This window comes from Poecile atricapillus, chromosome Z, assembly GCF_030490865.1.
Source record: "Poecile atricapillus isolate bPoeAtr1 chromosome Z, bPoeAtr1.hap1, whole genome shotgun sequence".
NCBI classification, from domain to species: Eukaryota; Metazoa; Chordata; class Aves; order Passeriformes; family Paridae; genus Poecile; species Poecile atricapillus.
This window is the reverse complement of record NC_081289.1, coordinates 112,103,836-112,119,862: the sequence shown is the minus strand read 5'-3', so window position 1 is coordinate 112,119,862 and position 16,027 is coordinate 112,103,836. Positions and strand designations below refer to the sequence as shown.

General features: G+C 39.6%; 2 protein-coding genes across 3 annotated transcripts in view; one reads left to right on the top strand and one right to left on the bottom strand.

Annotated features, from left to right (window-relative positions):
* The window catches only part of DENND4C (DENN domain containing 4C), a 71,980-nt gene extending 64,399 nt beyond the window's left edge, over positions 1 to 7,581 (top strand). For both annotated transcript variants that reach the window (XM_058865398.1, XM_058865397.1), the window contains 3 exons: positions 858 to 1,011; positions 2,106 to 2,170; positions 2,812 to 7,581. In XM_058865398.1, coding sequence (XP_058721381.1) covers positions 858 to 1,011; positions 2,106 to 2,170; positions 2,812 to 2,948 — 356 coding nt within the window. In that variant the 3' untranslated portion in view covers positions 2,949 to 7,581. The remainder of the gene's footprint in view (positions 1 to 857; positions 1,012 to 2,105; positions 2,171 to 2,811) is intronic.
* A 3,088-nt stretch (positions 7,582 to 10,669) lies between these two features.
* On the bottom strand, positions 10,670 to 15,350 carry RPS6 (ribosomal protein S6). The gene is made up of 6 exons (XM_058865396.1): positions 15,226 to 15,350; positions 14,372 to 14,503; positions 13,334 to 13,544; positions 12,881 to 13,027; positions 11,622 to 11,779; positions 10,670 to 10,838 (listed from the first exon to the last, which is right to left on the bottom strand). The coding sequence occupies exons 1-6, from the start codon at positions 15,229 to 15,231 to the stop codon at positions 10,743 to 10,745; spliced, it is 750 nt and encodes a 249-aa protein (XP_058721379.1). The 5' UTR covers positions 15,232 to 15,350; the 3' UTR covers positions 10,670 to 10,742.
* Positions 15,351 to 16,027: the final 677 nt, after the last annotated feature.

Genomic DNA, 16,027 nt, shown 5'->3' with positions numbered 1-16,027 from the left:
ATATATATATATATATCTACACATACATATATTTATGTAAACAAAGGAGCAAAGGGCCTGTTTTAGATGTGGAAGAAGACCAGGCCATATAGCAGTGTCAGAAAATATTCTGAAAACACAAAGTTCTATTTGTAAAGCATCATATATGTTAATTTTATGAAAACATCATGTTGTTGTGGTGAAGCTTACTAGGCTTTGTCTGCAATTCATTTACACACCATGTACTCACTGCCTAACCTGTGAATTTATTTCTGTGCAAGTACATGGACTTTCTATTCCCATTGTCTTCCAGAAAATAGTAGCTCAGTGTTATTCTGAACATGGCATTTTAAGTAACAAATTGCGATGGTAAATGTCTTGTTCATTTTCATTCCTGGTTGATTCAGCTGTGCATTATCTGTTTCAGTATGTGTCCCAGAGTTATCAGTTAATTGTAGGTGGCTTTTAAGAAGGGCTTTGATAAGAAAAGTTTCTTTGCTAAGAAAATTTGCGCTTCCATTTTATTTCTTTTCCCTTGTGTAACAATATTGTTGTTGCAGTGAACCCTATTTTTAAGTACAGCAATAAAACTGAGCTAACCAGACATCACAGGCAACATCTCATGCTTGATACTCTTCAGTCTCTTGTATTTCTCTGTCATGTGGAACCTCTTGCACATGGATACTTGATGCATCCTGTAACTTCTGGGTAAAGTTACTTTTGAGTGAAAACTATAAACAGACAAGGTCCTTCCATTATAACAAATTTATGTAGATTGAGTAGAAGTTCTCTGTGTATCTCTCTTGGAAATACTTCTGCTTATTAAAGTGAAAATAAATTTTTACTGCTATAATAGTCTGTACTGTTCCACTTCGCAGATTCTTCTGAAAAGAAACCCTCCACACTGGCAGAAGATCAGCAGGCAACAAACACTTTGTTAGAGAACATCAAACTAAGTATTCAACACAATGATGTTATTAAGCCAATCAACCTCCTCCTGCAGAAAGTTAAACCAGATGTGAAACGACAGAGGTAAAGACATAATCTCTTCTTAGTTCCTCCCCACTAAAAATTAAATAAGATCAGACTGTATACATTTCATAGTGATAATTTCATAAGGATCTCTGGGGAAGATTCAGTTTTATTTGTGCCCACCAAAAACCATGTGTATTTTTTTTATGCCTGTGTTTACAAACAGATGCACTCCATATTCAGATGCATAGTCCATCCAGATCAAACGGGTGAATGTGATTCTTTAATAAAAATGGACATTTTACAATGAGTAAGAAAAATGCAGGTATTAATTTCACAGATTTTGATGTTCTAGATCTAGCAAATTGATAAATACAAGTGTACAGCATCTTGTTGCAGTGTGTGGAATATTCTCCCTAGTTATGTCTTCTGAAATTTTAGCAGCCTGGAGAGCTGGCAATGAAAAGTGGATGTAGTGTGAGCCACAAAGAGAGGGAGATATGTAAATAATTATTGTCCTTTGTAACCTGCATTGTAGTTCAAGGAAGGCTTTGTACAAAAGCACAGACTCTAAAGTAAATTACACCAGATACAAGGTGTGTTTGAAGTCTGTCATGCTGGGTCATCTTTATTTCTGTGTTTTGTAGTTACTAAAAAGAAGCAGAAACTGATCTGCATCTTTATCTAGAGAAGCATCTTTATGAACTTCCACGAGGGGGAAAAAAATCTGATTATTTAATGACATCTATTTCTGAGATTGGCCATGAAATTCTGAAACAAAAACCAAAACTATGGATGATCTGAAAGAAATCTTCACCTACACATTGCTTCATGGTCAGGCAGGAATGAATTAATAATAAATAAAAAAGTGATGGTTAATTTAATATTTCTTGTTTGTTACGCATTGCAATGGCAGAGGATTTTTTCATAGAAAAAGTAACTACTAGGATTTGGCAATATGGCTTTCTGCATCAAGTAAAAGTATTTGGGCATTAGTAAACGTTAAGCAAGTAGTCCTGTAGATTGGTCACTTTCTTCACAAGCAAGGTTACCAGAACAGTTGCAGAAAATATGTAACGGAAGTCTTCAATATTGACTTTGTATACAGGATAGTTGATGCTTTCATTAACTCATCCTTCAAAATATTCCTCTAGGAGTTTTTACAGGGAAATTCTTTTCCTGTCTCTGGTGTCTCTTGGAAGAGAAAACATTGACATTGGTAAGTAAAAAATACTGTGAAATGTATAGTCCCTGTGGATATTTTACATGAAAGCTAGTGTATAAAATCTGTTTCTAAGATTCAGTTATGTTTTATGAAAAATTCTGCACTGTCAGTCTTTAGGTGTTGCTTTTATGTAAATGTAATTCAGATGGAACCATTAATTTGGACCGGTAATGGTTCCCTTTAAACAGAGTATTTTAAGAGCTTTAAGTTTTAATTCTTCATGTCTGAAAGCTTTCAGTCTTGTCCATCCTTCTCTGGCCCACATATCAGACCTGTGTTATCTGAACACCTAATTTTTCACCCTCTCCTGATCTCTGCTGTCTTATCTTCTATTTGGTACTACACAATCCAAGTGACTCCCTTATGGAATGCGATGGAGGAATTGGGAACAGGCAAATTGAACTGTGAAAGAAGCAATGGGCATTCACTGTGATGTGTTGTGGTGCCACACCATCTTATGGAGATGCTTTTCAGATCCTCTTGAAAGATGCATTTTGAAAAAAATAAATATTTAGCATCTAGTTAATTAAGATAATTTTGTTACTTTATAAAAATCATCAAAAGCATTTATAAGAATAATAGTGTGCATTGTACAGTGTTTTTAAATAACCTCAGCTGTGCTTTTTCTATTTCAGAGGTCTTTGATAGTGAATACAGACTTGCACTTAAGAAACTACCAAAGGAAGTTCTTGAAAAGATGCAGAGAATAGATGTTCCACCAAGCAGCAGGGTTGAGTGTTGCAGGAAGTGCTTTGGAGCACCTTTAATATAAAAACAAGGAAGATGCACACCAAACTGTGGAGAGATAAAAGCAGAGGTGAACAAAACGAGGAGCATGGTGATGACATACACACTTTTCAGTCTCAAATGGTGTTAATTGAGCAATTTGCCAAACCAGTTTCATTGAGCTGCATCATATATTCCTCTCATTCATCTCATAGGCACCTTCTGAAGTATGTCAAAATGTTTTAAAATTACAAATTTGTTTCAATGGTTGATCTGTGTTTCCCCTAAATATATGCTTTAATTTCCTCAAAATTTTCCTCCACAATATCAGGTTGTTAAAAAAGCTGATGACATAACAGCAGTCTATAGTTGGTGACTTTCTTAAGGGCCGCCAATATTGGTGTATTTTAATGAAGTACTTTTCCAGTGCTCAGATTCTTCCATGCTTCTTTAAAGTTACCTTTACCTAGAGAGGGATCCTTTTGTTAGTGTGTGGTATGGTTGTATGAATGTAAATATTTGAAACCTTGGATTGGAAGCTGCAACGCAGTTACTCAGATCACAGTACCTTAAACTGCTACTCTTCTCCTGACTCTTGTCAGTATTCTGAATTACCTTTGCTGACCTTTTCAAAATGTGTGTCTACAGCTGTGAGAAAACAGAGACTTGCACTCAGCTTTCCTGTATTCTCTATCTGATAAACTATAAGATCCTGTAAACGTACTGGCTGCTTTCTCCAAAGAAGGATAGGCTTCTACACAAAGCAGCTCAGAAATGGATGGCTTCCAAAAAATCATGTTGGAAGCTCAAATGGTATTACAATACACAAAAGAAATGTCAACAGCTACTGCCTGAAAAAAAATTATGCTTTATACTCTTTGCACGTGTGCTTAAGAGGTGTCTTCCTCAAATTCTTTATCACCCTCTTCCTTGGTTTCATACTAGCCTGTGGGTTAATTATTTTGCACTGATAGTCCAGATTCAATATTTCAATTAAAGATGTATTTATAAATGTGTCTTCAAGATGTATATTAGCAGAAATGAAGTGCTTATGTGCATGATCTGAAAAGATGTATTGCTTCTCGAAGATAAGACACTTCCTCACCTGACATATTTAATTGACTGCAGTAGTCATAGTCTTGGCAAGAAGAGCTTGGATACTGGTCAACAGTGTAAGTGTTTCTGTTACTTGAAGAATATGATAAGATTTATTCCAGGTTTTTGCTGAAAGTTAGTGGTGTGGCTTTTACAATGGAATAATTCATAGAGAAGAAGAGATATTTGTAGCATTTAAAAGGAGCATAGCTTAAAATATTAATTGCATCTGGATATGAATGTATTTACTTGATACTACTTTTAAAAATTTTCATTCTTCACAATGATGAGGGATGAAGATCTGTCTGGAACAATTTTTTACATGAAACAATAAAACCAATTATTTTTTTCATGAGGTGAAAACAAGGGATTTGCACTATTTATGACAAAATATATTTACGTCATAGACTGATAATACGGCTTGTATGATGCCTTGTATTTTGTTGAAAAGTGCTGATCCTACGTTAACATGGGGATATTACCTGGACAGATTCTCTCCTGATAAAACTATTGTGCTTTCTCAACAACTAAAACAAGAAAGCACACAATGATATATATTTTTTTTTAATTCTTTATTCTTTGGGTTTATGCATAGTTGCTTGCTGATATCTGACCTACATCACAGTTAAAGAACAGTCCTTGATTCTTCATCTTTTCCTCTCTTTTCCAGTTAGATAATTGACATGGTTCCATACTTCTAAAATTAAAGTCTGTCTAAAGTATTGGTCCAAACAACTTAATATTTCTACAAATCAAAGCCAGCAAATTTTTCTGTAAAACTCTACATTATTTTTCAACAGACAACTACACAAAAATTATTTTTGAGTGTTAAATGGACAAACCACGTAATTATGTGCTGCAACTTGCAATTAATCAGGTTTCAGTTACCCTTAAATTCTCCCAGCTCATTAAATGGCAAGGAAAATCTATCTAGAGAGTACTGTTTTAGATATGTGACATCCAAACTGTTTTAAAACTTTTTTTAACAGTTTTAAAACTGTTTGACCTCCAGTTTTAAAACTATACTTTAAAAAAAATAGTAAATATTATTACTAGTTTCTGTAAACACGTCATCTTCATTTCCAAACAACTTTCTCATCTGTTGCTGAAAATATCGATTAATAAGTTCATAGTGTTGTAAAGACAGCAAAGCAGATTGTGCCACAACATCTAGTGTTACTTGCTAAACCTTTCCCAGCTATATACACTAAACAAACAAAAAAAACCCCAACAGAAGCAAAGCTTCTTATGATTTGCTCTTGCATATTGTCATTTTTATACACTACAAATGAACTGCTACACCTGGTGTAGGCACTTGGATTTCAGAGTGGGAGAAGTCCTGCATGTAGCTACTTGAAATCTTGAATCTGTAAATTGGAATTGATTCTTTGATATAGAATAAAAAAGGAAGAACTTATCCTTTTTATATATGATTTTAGTGCTTAGGTTTTAGAGCAGCTAACTAATCAGTTGGGTATTTGATGTAATCCATAGCTCAGATGAGAAGGGACATCTCTGAAAGCAGTTTGTTTTCATCTCAGATGCTTTTTTGGGGAAAAAAAGTGAGTTTCACAAAATCTGGCCAAAAATAACCGGGGAAAAGTTTCGAAAGTGTTTTGTGAGTGTATTGCAAACACTTTTGTTCTTCTGAACATTAGGCACTACAGGCACACTTCTGCAGTTTAGTTGACAGGATGAACTTCTTGTGATACATGGGGATGACTTAATTACATACAAATGCTTCTAACTTGTTTGACACCCAACTCCTAGGAATCCAGATTTATCTAAATCCATAAAGCATTACTGATCTGAGCAAAGTGTTGTGAAGGAAGGATGAGGATAAGCTGGATTTTGGTTCTGTTTTTCTGTCAATTTAAGCAGAAGAGCAGTAGCATTTTGCTCACTTGTGAAACTCTTGTCTCAACATACTCTTTCCAGTATCTCAACAGCCAGTGCTCAGGAGATGATTCTTTTGTGTCTATTTTTTAATTCCCAAGAACCTGAAGAAAACATTTGCCAATCAGCATTTACTTCAAAATATGCAATGTGTGCACAAAATGAGGGTGTAAAACAACCTGATAACGGAAGTGGATGCAAGCAATGCATTTCAGGTATGCCCAACAACGTAAAAAATTTGTATTGGAAGAAAAATTATCAAAGAGAAGCTTCCTAGAATTGTTTCCCTAAGGATATTGAACTGCAGCCTGTTGTGCTAAGATATTATCTTACACCTTTCGCCCAGCTATAAATCAGTTACATATACAGCTTGTGTGCTCACATGAGAAGAGCTGGTTTTTTTGTGGAATTAAAATAACAAATGAGGTCTTAAATGTTTAAAATCAGGATTTTTAAGTTACAGAGTTTTTCTTTATTATTTATTCTGGCAGATCACCAAAACCTGAAAATTTTGAAAACCCTTTAGGCCTAGGAGACTGATGTGGCTGCAGTGTTGGCACAGTAATTGGTACCAGCTTTTGCATGTTACTAGAAGCATTTGTATGTTACTTACAATCATATCCTGTCTTCACATATTATATAATTCAAGTTTAGGTAATACAATTATAATGGAAAGTATTTTACTTACTATATGTGTTTCAAACTAAATTAATTTTGCAAGTAACTTAGTCTTGTTCCTGGTGGAATTTCACATTGGTTAAGTTCAAGCTACATTGCACTTGTGAATGAGTAATATTCTATTTTAACTGTGAATTAATGGCTTTTTGTATTGCTGCATCTAAAAGAATATACCTTTCATTAAGTTTACTGCTTTCCTTGAATAACTGCAACATAGGGGATATTTTCAAAATGTATATTAAATTAGATAATAGAAATTATATTTTTAAAACAAATTGTTAAAATGTAAGGAACTGAAGAATCCATTCAGTAGTTTTCTCTTTTCAAAACTCTTGATTCAACAATTATTTCAATGCAGATAACTCCTATTTTAGTAAGCAGGTAATCTTATTCACATAATTGTATATTTTCAATAAAAGGCTTTTTTTTTCTTTCATCTAATAAAAATCTTAAAATGCATTCTGTATATCAGCTTTTCACTATGGATCTTTTTAAAAACAAACACCCATTTAACTTGCAAGTGCTGAAACTGAGTGGTTAAATTGGGCTCTAGTTCTGTACTCTCCCGTGCTGTGTATCGTGATGCATACGTGAGAGGATAGGATGGCGTTTTTATTTGTTCTTTCAGTCTGCATCAACCAATGGTGCAAATAAAAGGGATTGTTTGCTGTTGTTTAGAAGCACATTAAACTCCTATTAGGAGCTTAAAATAAATTGTATTGTAACAAGGATGAAATGATGTAGTATGAATAAATTAAGAATCTGTTAAGTGAGCTGGGAAGCTTAATGCAATAAAATTTGCACTGGTTTAGGGACTGTTTTGAACTGTTGAAAAATGGCATCCATTTACTGTGCTTTGATTAACAATTGTTTCTCTGTAATATTTTTGTACATTTGACAAAAATTTGATTTTAAAAGGGCACTCTATATCCTGAATTCTGTATAGATATTCTAGACTAAGAAACAATTTTTAATGTTTTTCCCAGAATAAAATATATATGCATCCTGTGTAAAATTGTGCCGTTGTTCAGCTTTTTTCACCACTGGAATTTACATGACAGACACAATTTAATCTTAAGTGCAAACTCAGCCTATAGTTGGGCAAAAGACTTTTGACTGTCTTTTTGGGTAATTATTTCATAGTACCTTGGTGGCTTCTGAATGGTGAGAAAGAGCAGAGGCAGGGGGGAGAGGGAAATAAAAAATGGGATTCACCTGTGGAGATGTGGCTTCTAGAAAGGATGGCTCTGTGGTGCCTTCAGCAAGTACTGGGCATCAGTAGAGGTAAAAACAGTTGAAAAACAGGCTCAGTGTGACAGAATCTGTACAGCTCCTGTATGTGGGAAAATCCTGGTACGTGGCTTCCTGAGGACAGCTGGTGCTCTCTGCAGCATATTTGTGGCTTTACTCAGGAGAACACTTCCCAGGAGTTCTAGTTTCTCAATGGCTTTGTATTTGAAAAACATTGGTGGACCTCTTGACTCATAACACAGTTGCAGGTTACATGCAGTGTCCAGGAGATTGTTTTGAGGGATTTCTTGGTTTGTTTTTGTTTTTTTTTAATGGGCAGGGATAGGAGTGAGGCTGAAATGAAATTTAAGGAGTAGAAACTGGCAGTGCCTCAGACCTTCATCTTCACAACTGAGTATCTTTCAAACCCCCTCGTGTACGGTAGTCAGTTCATTAATCTGACAGTAACAATCAGAATAGCCTAAGGGCTTTTCTTGCATAGACTGATATGTATAGCACAGATTGATATCCTATGGAGAAGATTAGTAAGAAAACCGTATTTCCAGACCTATTTTTAGATATGGAGCTGAGGAACAGTTCGTCTTTTGGACTTGAGTATCTTGTAAGCATCACACTGACTTTCTTTGTTTTCCTCTGACTGCTTTTGTCACTGCAGTCTTTTCAATAATGCTGCTTGCTAAGAATGTTACCCTGTCTCTGCCTTTCCTGCTTATCTCACAGACATCTCCATCTAGTCTGTATTTGACATTTATCTAGAGGAGGAGGCTATGGGGAAAAGCATCAAAGGTCCAGCTAAACAATACTGCTCTTTCTTGACACGCTCTTTTTCTGTTGCACTTACCAATTTGATAAAGTCATACTGAGTTTTCCCAGTCACCTATTTTCAACATGGCTTTAGGTCATGGATGACTCACAGATGATCTGTATGTTTTACTGAGGCCGGCAGGCTGTGTCAATTGGGGCCCCCCAAGTGATTAGTGCTGGGATACTTGTTGTAACATCTCCACAAATGGCACGGCAGTGGGACCTAAAAGCACCCTCAACACGTTTGGTGTGTCACTAAACTGATGTCAATTGAGCCACCTTTCACAGACCTCAACAGGCCAGACCAGATGATCTTTCAAGGTCCCTTCAAGACAGGACTGTTATTTGAGTCTGCAAGTCATGATAGGCCTGATTTACAATTGAAAGCCTAAGACTGCAGAAGGAAACAGCAGATGAACTACAGCTAAGGCAGCTCCAGGAAACAAGTGAGGGGGAAGAGTGTAGGATTTTTTTGCTAGTGGTGATAAGGCCATGTATTTCCTGGCTCTGACAAGGCCACATATGCTCAAAGCTTGATAAAAAGAACCAGGACCGCACTGGTATTTTTCACACATTAATACAACTGGGTATTAGTCACACTGCTTCAGTGACATACTCAGTCTATACAGCAGAACAGCTCATACAGAATAGCCTATACCAGACTACCTAGTAGTAGCCAGTTCAGAACGTTCTTGTCCAAGACACACTCACCTCAGTTCTTATTCACCTGACCAGAGTTAAGTACCTCTTAACTGTGTGCAAATCCATTTTACTAGGATTAAGAGGCTAGACAGTGTTATTTCCCTTCTGCAGATTTTAATTCTCAGCGTTGTGAATTCAGCAAGTGCTACACTCTTACCTGCATTTTCTCTGTATTAATTTTTGCAGCTGAGACTAATGTAGAGTAAAAAAAGACCTTTTTATTTAGTGAAGCTCAGGTTTAACAGGGCCTGTGGATCTTCACTATTAAACTGCAGGCAATGAACACGGCCTCCATAAAAAAAAAAATTGCAAAATGCTACCCTTTTAAAATTTTATTGAACCAGCCAGCATTATTTAACTCATGCATAATCACAATTACTAGCCCTCAACCTTTTCTGATTAGTTAGTTGCCCTTCATAAACAGTGTCAGTTAAGCTATGAAAGATGGCTTAAAGTCAAGCTTAGTAACTACTCTGGCCAAGTCTATTGGTCCAAGAATCCATTGCACACAAGTGCTTCATGGCAAATACTGTCTTTGTCACAGATGGGTATCCCATTATCCCAATACAAACCCGAAGGACTACAGGGTTGATCCTTCCTGCCCCTTATGTACTGCCAGCAGGTCTTGTCTTCTGCAGCTTTTTTTTAGTCCAGATTTTTCATCTGAAGCATTAAAATCTGCTTCTACTCTGGTGGGACCCTAACTTACAATAAAAATCTTCCCAACTTCTTAGGTTGTGATGAAGTTTCATTTACTAGAAACAGAAACACCTGCCTCAATAAAAACAGAAGTGCATCCAAATTACTATTTTAAGAACCAAGACAATTTATTTAGCTGCAGACCATTTAAACATCCAACACATGTATTTTTGAGTTAAATTCCCATTGTCCTCACCCAGTACATGATGAATACATTAAGGCTACTGTAGTTTTTAATCCAAGTCAGATTTTCAAGTCAAACCTTTTAAAAGGTGCCTTCTCATACTCCATACAAATTTCAAGAGCAACACCAGGGATCCTCATAGGACTACCAACCACTAAAGCTTTTTATTAAGAGCGTTATTCAGAAGTTCCCAGAACTCTGGCAGGTTTGTGGCCACTCCCCTGGGGAACCTGTTTCAGTGAGCATCTGAATTGCACTTAATTCTGCCAGGAATAAGCTGAAGGTTTTAAGTTTTACTGATGTTATATTCAGTATCAAAAGTGAGTGACACAATATTCTCCTAAGAGAACTGCATCATGACCAATGTTTGTGGCTCCAGTTTGATGTACATGATGCAGTCAGCCTGAACTCCTGTTTAAGAAATTGCCAGTAACAACATGCACTACAAAGTCTCATACTGGAAGTTTGCCACCAAAGGAGTTTATTGGTAATTAAATGTACAATGTCTTTTTAGTATCAGGTACAACATCTTTACTTCTGACTTGATTCTGACTTGGATGTGGAAGCTCTTAAAGAAGAAAGCCGGCGCCTCTTGGCAATCTGCTCCTGGCGTTTCTCCTTGGCTTCCTGAAAGGCACAGAGTGTGGATATATTATGTATCAAGCACTTCAGCATCTACCAAGGAACAAACTAGGGAAAATACAACTTGAAGGAATGGATTCTGTAAGTCAATAGAGCAAAATAATTTCACTTCTACAAGTCAAAAGAATTCTGCAAGTATCAAAAGCCACCACAGATTGTGCCTTAGCACAGTACGCACCCAAAACTTCAGTTGAGAAACTGATGCAGAGTTCTCAATACACCAAAGGTGCATTTCTCTGTTTCTATCTGGAAGTCATGAAATTCAGGAAGCACCGTGCCAAATATTCCAACTGTACTGCTTACAGAACTGCTTCAGCAGTCATTGCAGTTTTAGGAGCAAGGGAAAACACATGCTAAGCACATTCTTGCCAACTTAGCATCCATCCAGATCAACTGCTGAATCTCATTTCTCCACGCAACCACTCAAATGCTTGCACCATCTTTAAGTTAAACCAAAATTCACTTGAACTAAAATAGCTAGGGAAAAAAATATCCTCGGAGGCCAGAACTGTTTATTTTCTTTAAAGAAAGTTTTCAAATTAGTGGGCCTAAGAGGTTAATTTCTATTGCTCTATGACTGGCAGAAACAGAAAGGAGATTCAAAAAACCCCAATTGACCAGGTATGTTTTATTCTCACATCTAGGCACTTATATTCAAAATAAGCAGAAGAACAGAGCAGCTGTAGGCATACACTCCCATTTGCCAAATTCCTTGATTCTGGGAGATGAGCTATATTCTATACAACTGAGCTAAAATAGCAAACATACCTTCATCCTCTTGGCCAACAGCTTCGCATACTCTGCAGCTTCCTCCTTGTTCTTCTGAGTGCGCTGCTTCTTCAGGGCAATACGCCTGCGCTTATGCTGCAGCACTCTAGGAGTCACCAGTCGCTGGATCTTAGGAGCCTTCGTTCTGGGTTTCTTGCCTAAAAACCATTACAGATCAGCTGAAGTGGCAGAGTGCCTTCAGGTCACAGGCCTCATCTAGACAACTTAAGTGTAAGTTTGATTTATTGTTAAGGTAACACTATGTAGTGTGCTACATGTTACACCAACTACAATCCAACATCTTCAGATTGTACAGGAAAAATGATCACTTATCACCAGATGCAGCATTAACATACTGACTGAATGTCAATAATTTGTTATGAGAAATGAAGTGTAAATTCCTAGCTTCTCAGCAGGCCTGTCTGTTGTAACTCCCCCTAGCCAAGATTTTTTAGTAACAAAGGAGTTCATTACATAGCTTCCAGAGCAAGCCACCGTTTCCAGCATTAAAAAGCCATCTACAATTTTACTTAGGTTTAACATTGTTTATCCCAACAAACAGACCTACACAATGAGCAAACAAAACACACTACCACACACATCTGTAAAATAAAATTTCACTAAGCAATCCTGACAGACTTTAGCAGTCATACACCACAGTCTGATGTCCACCAGGATCATATTCTTTAATGGAGAACATTTCCTATGATGTGTTTTTTTCCCGAACAAACTTTTAGCAGTATGCAAGTCTTATCATATTCTTCTAAAAAACCCACTTTTCTACCCTAATCAAAAACAGAAAAAACCAAAATTAAAACCTTACACTGCAAGAGACGTAGTGAGCAGTGCCCTGCCAAAGAACCTCATTTCAGACTGCCTGTCATAAGCAGGGAGAAAAACATCTTAGCATCTCTCTACACTGCCTTTTCCCCATAAAAGTTTTAACAATATCCCACCCTGTATTTAACTTTATTAGTAACTACTTTTGGCTTATTCTTAGAGACACTAGTAAAAGTTACTCCAGATAAGATCTGGATGTTTAAGAACAAACTGTAACAAAACACCGCAGAAAGTGAAGGAACCAAGGCAACCAAGAAACTCTTACTTTTTTTTCTCACAACTTACAGCTGACAAAGCTTAAATATAGTGCATGTCAACTTCCTAGATACACTATTAACTGTGCTTTATTCAGTGTAGTGGCTGGACATGTCAGCAGTAATTACAGAAATCCAAAGAGCTGTACTACTGGGAATTCTTACCCTCTTTGTTCAGAGGCTTCCTCACAACATACTGGCGAACATCGTCTTCCTTAGAGAGGTTGAACAGCTTGCGGATCCTGCTGGCCCTTTTGGGACCCAGACGACGGGGCACAGTTGTGTCAGTCAGCCCAGGAATGTCCTTTTCACCTTCGGGAATATAAGTTCAAACACACTAATCGTTACACTGCTGAGCACCAGGTTCAGCAGCAAACTGCTAAGTTTAACATATGTAAGAATTCAAGGTAATGCTAGGTATTGGGGTTCACCTGTCAATACCACCACCCCAGTTACCCTTGGCTCCTTTGAAACAGTCAGATTGGTGGCAGCAACAAGATGTGTTTTAGTGACCAATTTTAGCATTATAAGAATGCAATACTCTCAAGGGATTCCTAAGACACGTTCACACTCTGAAACTGGGACTGCCATTTCCATTCCACACAACGAGACTCTTACCCTTCTTCACTATGACTAAGTTCAGGACACTCAAGTTTGCATCAACGATGCAGCCGCGGACAGACTTGCGCTTCCTCTCGCCGGTTCTCCTGGGGCGGTAGCAGGAATGGCCCTTGCTGAGCAGAAGGCGGACACGTCCATGAGTCAGGACACCCTGCTTCATGGGGAAGCCTTGCTTGTCATTGCCACCGCTTATCCGGACAACATATCCCTGTGAACAGAAACACTTCTGAGTTACTTGTGTCTTTATTACCTCGGGAGGTAGGAGAGAGCACAACAGACTGCACGGAACAACGGAGCAGCACGTCCGTAATACATCACTGTTACTGCCAGTGCAAAAACTCTTAACCAAAACCTTTGGAACAGTTCAGCAATTTTACACAAGAAATGTAAAAAATATCTCCGTACACCAAAATTTACATTTAGTGGGATTCACATCCCTTTGACATTTTGTTGGAAAGTAACGCAGTGCAAAATCTTTTACAATTATTGTCTGGATTTCCCACAATTGTAACACTTGTAACTGAAACCAGTTATCTTGACAAACTGGAAATCTGCCCAGAACACAGGAGTTTCCAGAATAGTGATGCACAGGATAAAAGGAAAAATATGGGTTTGACCATCTTCCTTGTGAAGACGGCAGCAGGAAAGATCACATTCCTCAAAAGCAGCTGAATATCCATATTAACGCTAACTATTCAAAGCCAGGAAAATTCCACCCACCAGGCCCAACATATTTTTTCCCACAAATTAGCAGCTGTTTAAACAAACAAAGTCAATTTTGAACAGTTTTACACTGTGGATTTAACTTATCCTGACTACCAAGAGACAGTACTCAAATAACCAAAAACCCTGCAACTCAGATGAAATACCAAAAGAGGCTAGCCTAACCAGTAAGTTCAGCACATACACAGCAAGGTAAACTTCAACCTGACTGCCAAATGCACAGCACTACAGCATGACAAGTGCATACTTGAGTCATTTTGTATTTTAAGCTCCTCAAATATAATTTTTTACACAACCTTCTGCACTACTTACCTTCCACTCCTCACCAAGGGAATCAGCCAGCACCTCCGTGGCCATTCTCTTTTCATAAAACGTCCTGAGCTTACGCTCATCATCTACTTCAATGAGCTTTTGGCAGCCAGTAGCCGGGAAAGAGATGTTGAGCTAACAAACAAAAAAAAAGACAAAACCTCAAAACATTTGGTTGAAACTTTTAAGTAAAACTTTAACAAGTCAGAATTTATCTGATGGTTGAGCTTGGCATTTTAAAGCTGGAATTCCGCAGCTGCTTACACAAAAGCTCACCAGAAAAACCTGTCATCACCACATTTGGAGAGCCAAGGCAGGGAGGTCTATGCTCGCCCACACCAGGCTATACAATTCGTTCAGCCGCACAAAAAACTGACTTTATCGCAGTCAAAGATCAACCACAGAATGCGGCCAACAGAAACCTGTGTTCTCTTCCTACAAACCCCTCATAGCAGACACCGCGTTAGACAGACGCGCAAGTCACTGCAGGGGAACAGCACCTGGATCACTTGTGCTTCCCTGGGGCTGCCTGCCGCCACTGCCTCGGGAACAGCACCCACGGCACCTCCCTACCAGGCCCTAAAATCGCGCACAGGCCTCTCACCCGCAAAAGCCCTTCCGAGCGAGGAGGCCGCTCCGGAAGCCCGGCGCTCCGCAGGCCTGCGGCAGCAGAGCCCCGGCCGATGGAGCGGGGCCCACCACCAATCCACTCCCATCCGCCCCGCAGCTACGCTCCAGCCCCGCCGCCAAGTACCATCGGCCACCAACGGCGGCTCTGCAGGTAGCCCAGGGCTATTTGGGGCGGGGGACCCCAAGCCCCCCTACCCGAGCGCGGCCCCGGCCTGGCGCGGCCCTACCTTCATCCTGCTCGCGCTTCGACACCGCGGGAAAAGGCCGCACTTCCGCCCGCACTTCTTACATACACCCAGAAACTCTCGCGAGAGTAGTATCACCCGCGCCCCGCGTGACCGGGGCTGCCCAATGGCGAGCGAGGCTTTTACGGTGAGGGGCGTGGTCGGGAGGAGAGGTCGTGGGCGTGGCCTCGGCGCGCGGGCAGGCCCCGGCCCTTCTCCGCGCCCGGCTTCGGGCACTCGGTTCCTGCCTGGGGTAGGCCCGGGCCTCTCTCATTGGTCCCTCGAGGTGCCGCTCGCCACGGAGAGTGTTCCTTAGGAACGGCCCGTGGAACAGCACGCAGGCGCTCCGGGGCTGGGAGCACTGGCACTTGTAAAAAGAAGCGCCATCAATACGCGACTCACAGGCTTTCAGGGGATGGCGCGTTGTTTGAGCGACTCCCGCCGGGATGGGCTTCCCGGCTCCTTGCCGGCGCTGTGGCCAGCACGTTCTGCGCTCGGGAGCAGGGGCGTGGGGGAGCGGCCGCTCCTCTCCAAAACATGGCTGGAACTGACACCGTGTCCCGTGTCCAGTTCTGGCCTCCGCAGCACGGAGGAGACACGGAGGTACTGTGGAGAGCCACAAGGATGGTCAGGGGTCTGGAGCTTCTCTCTAGTGAGGAGAGACTGCAGGAGCTGGGCCTGTTTAGTCTGGGGAAGACTGAGAGGGGATCTCATCAATGCATAGAAACATCCCAAAGGTGGGTGTCAGGAGGATGGTGCCAGACTCTTTTCAGTGGTGCCCGGTGGCACAACATAGAGTAATGGC

What these genes read in the sequence shown, in the direction of transcription:
- RPS6 (XM_058865396.1), bottom strand. An exon ending in GAAGCCTCTGAACAAAGAGG is followed by an intron (nt 11,780 to 12,880) that starts GTAAGAATTCCC and finishes AATGGTTTTTAG; the next exon opens with GCAAGAAACCCAGAACGAAG. An exon ending in TGTTGGCCAAGAGGATGAAG is followed by an intron (nt 10,839 to 11,621) that starts GTATGTTTGCTA and finishes TGTGCCTTTCAG; the next exon opens with GAAGCCAAGGAGAAACGCCA.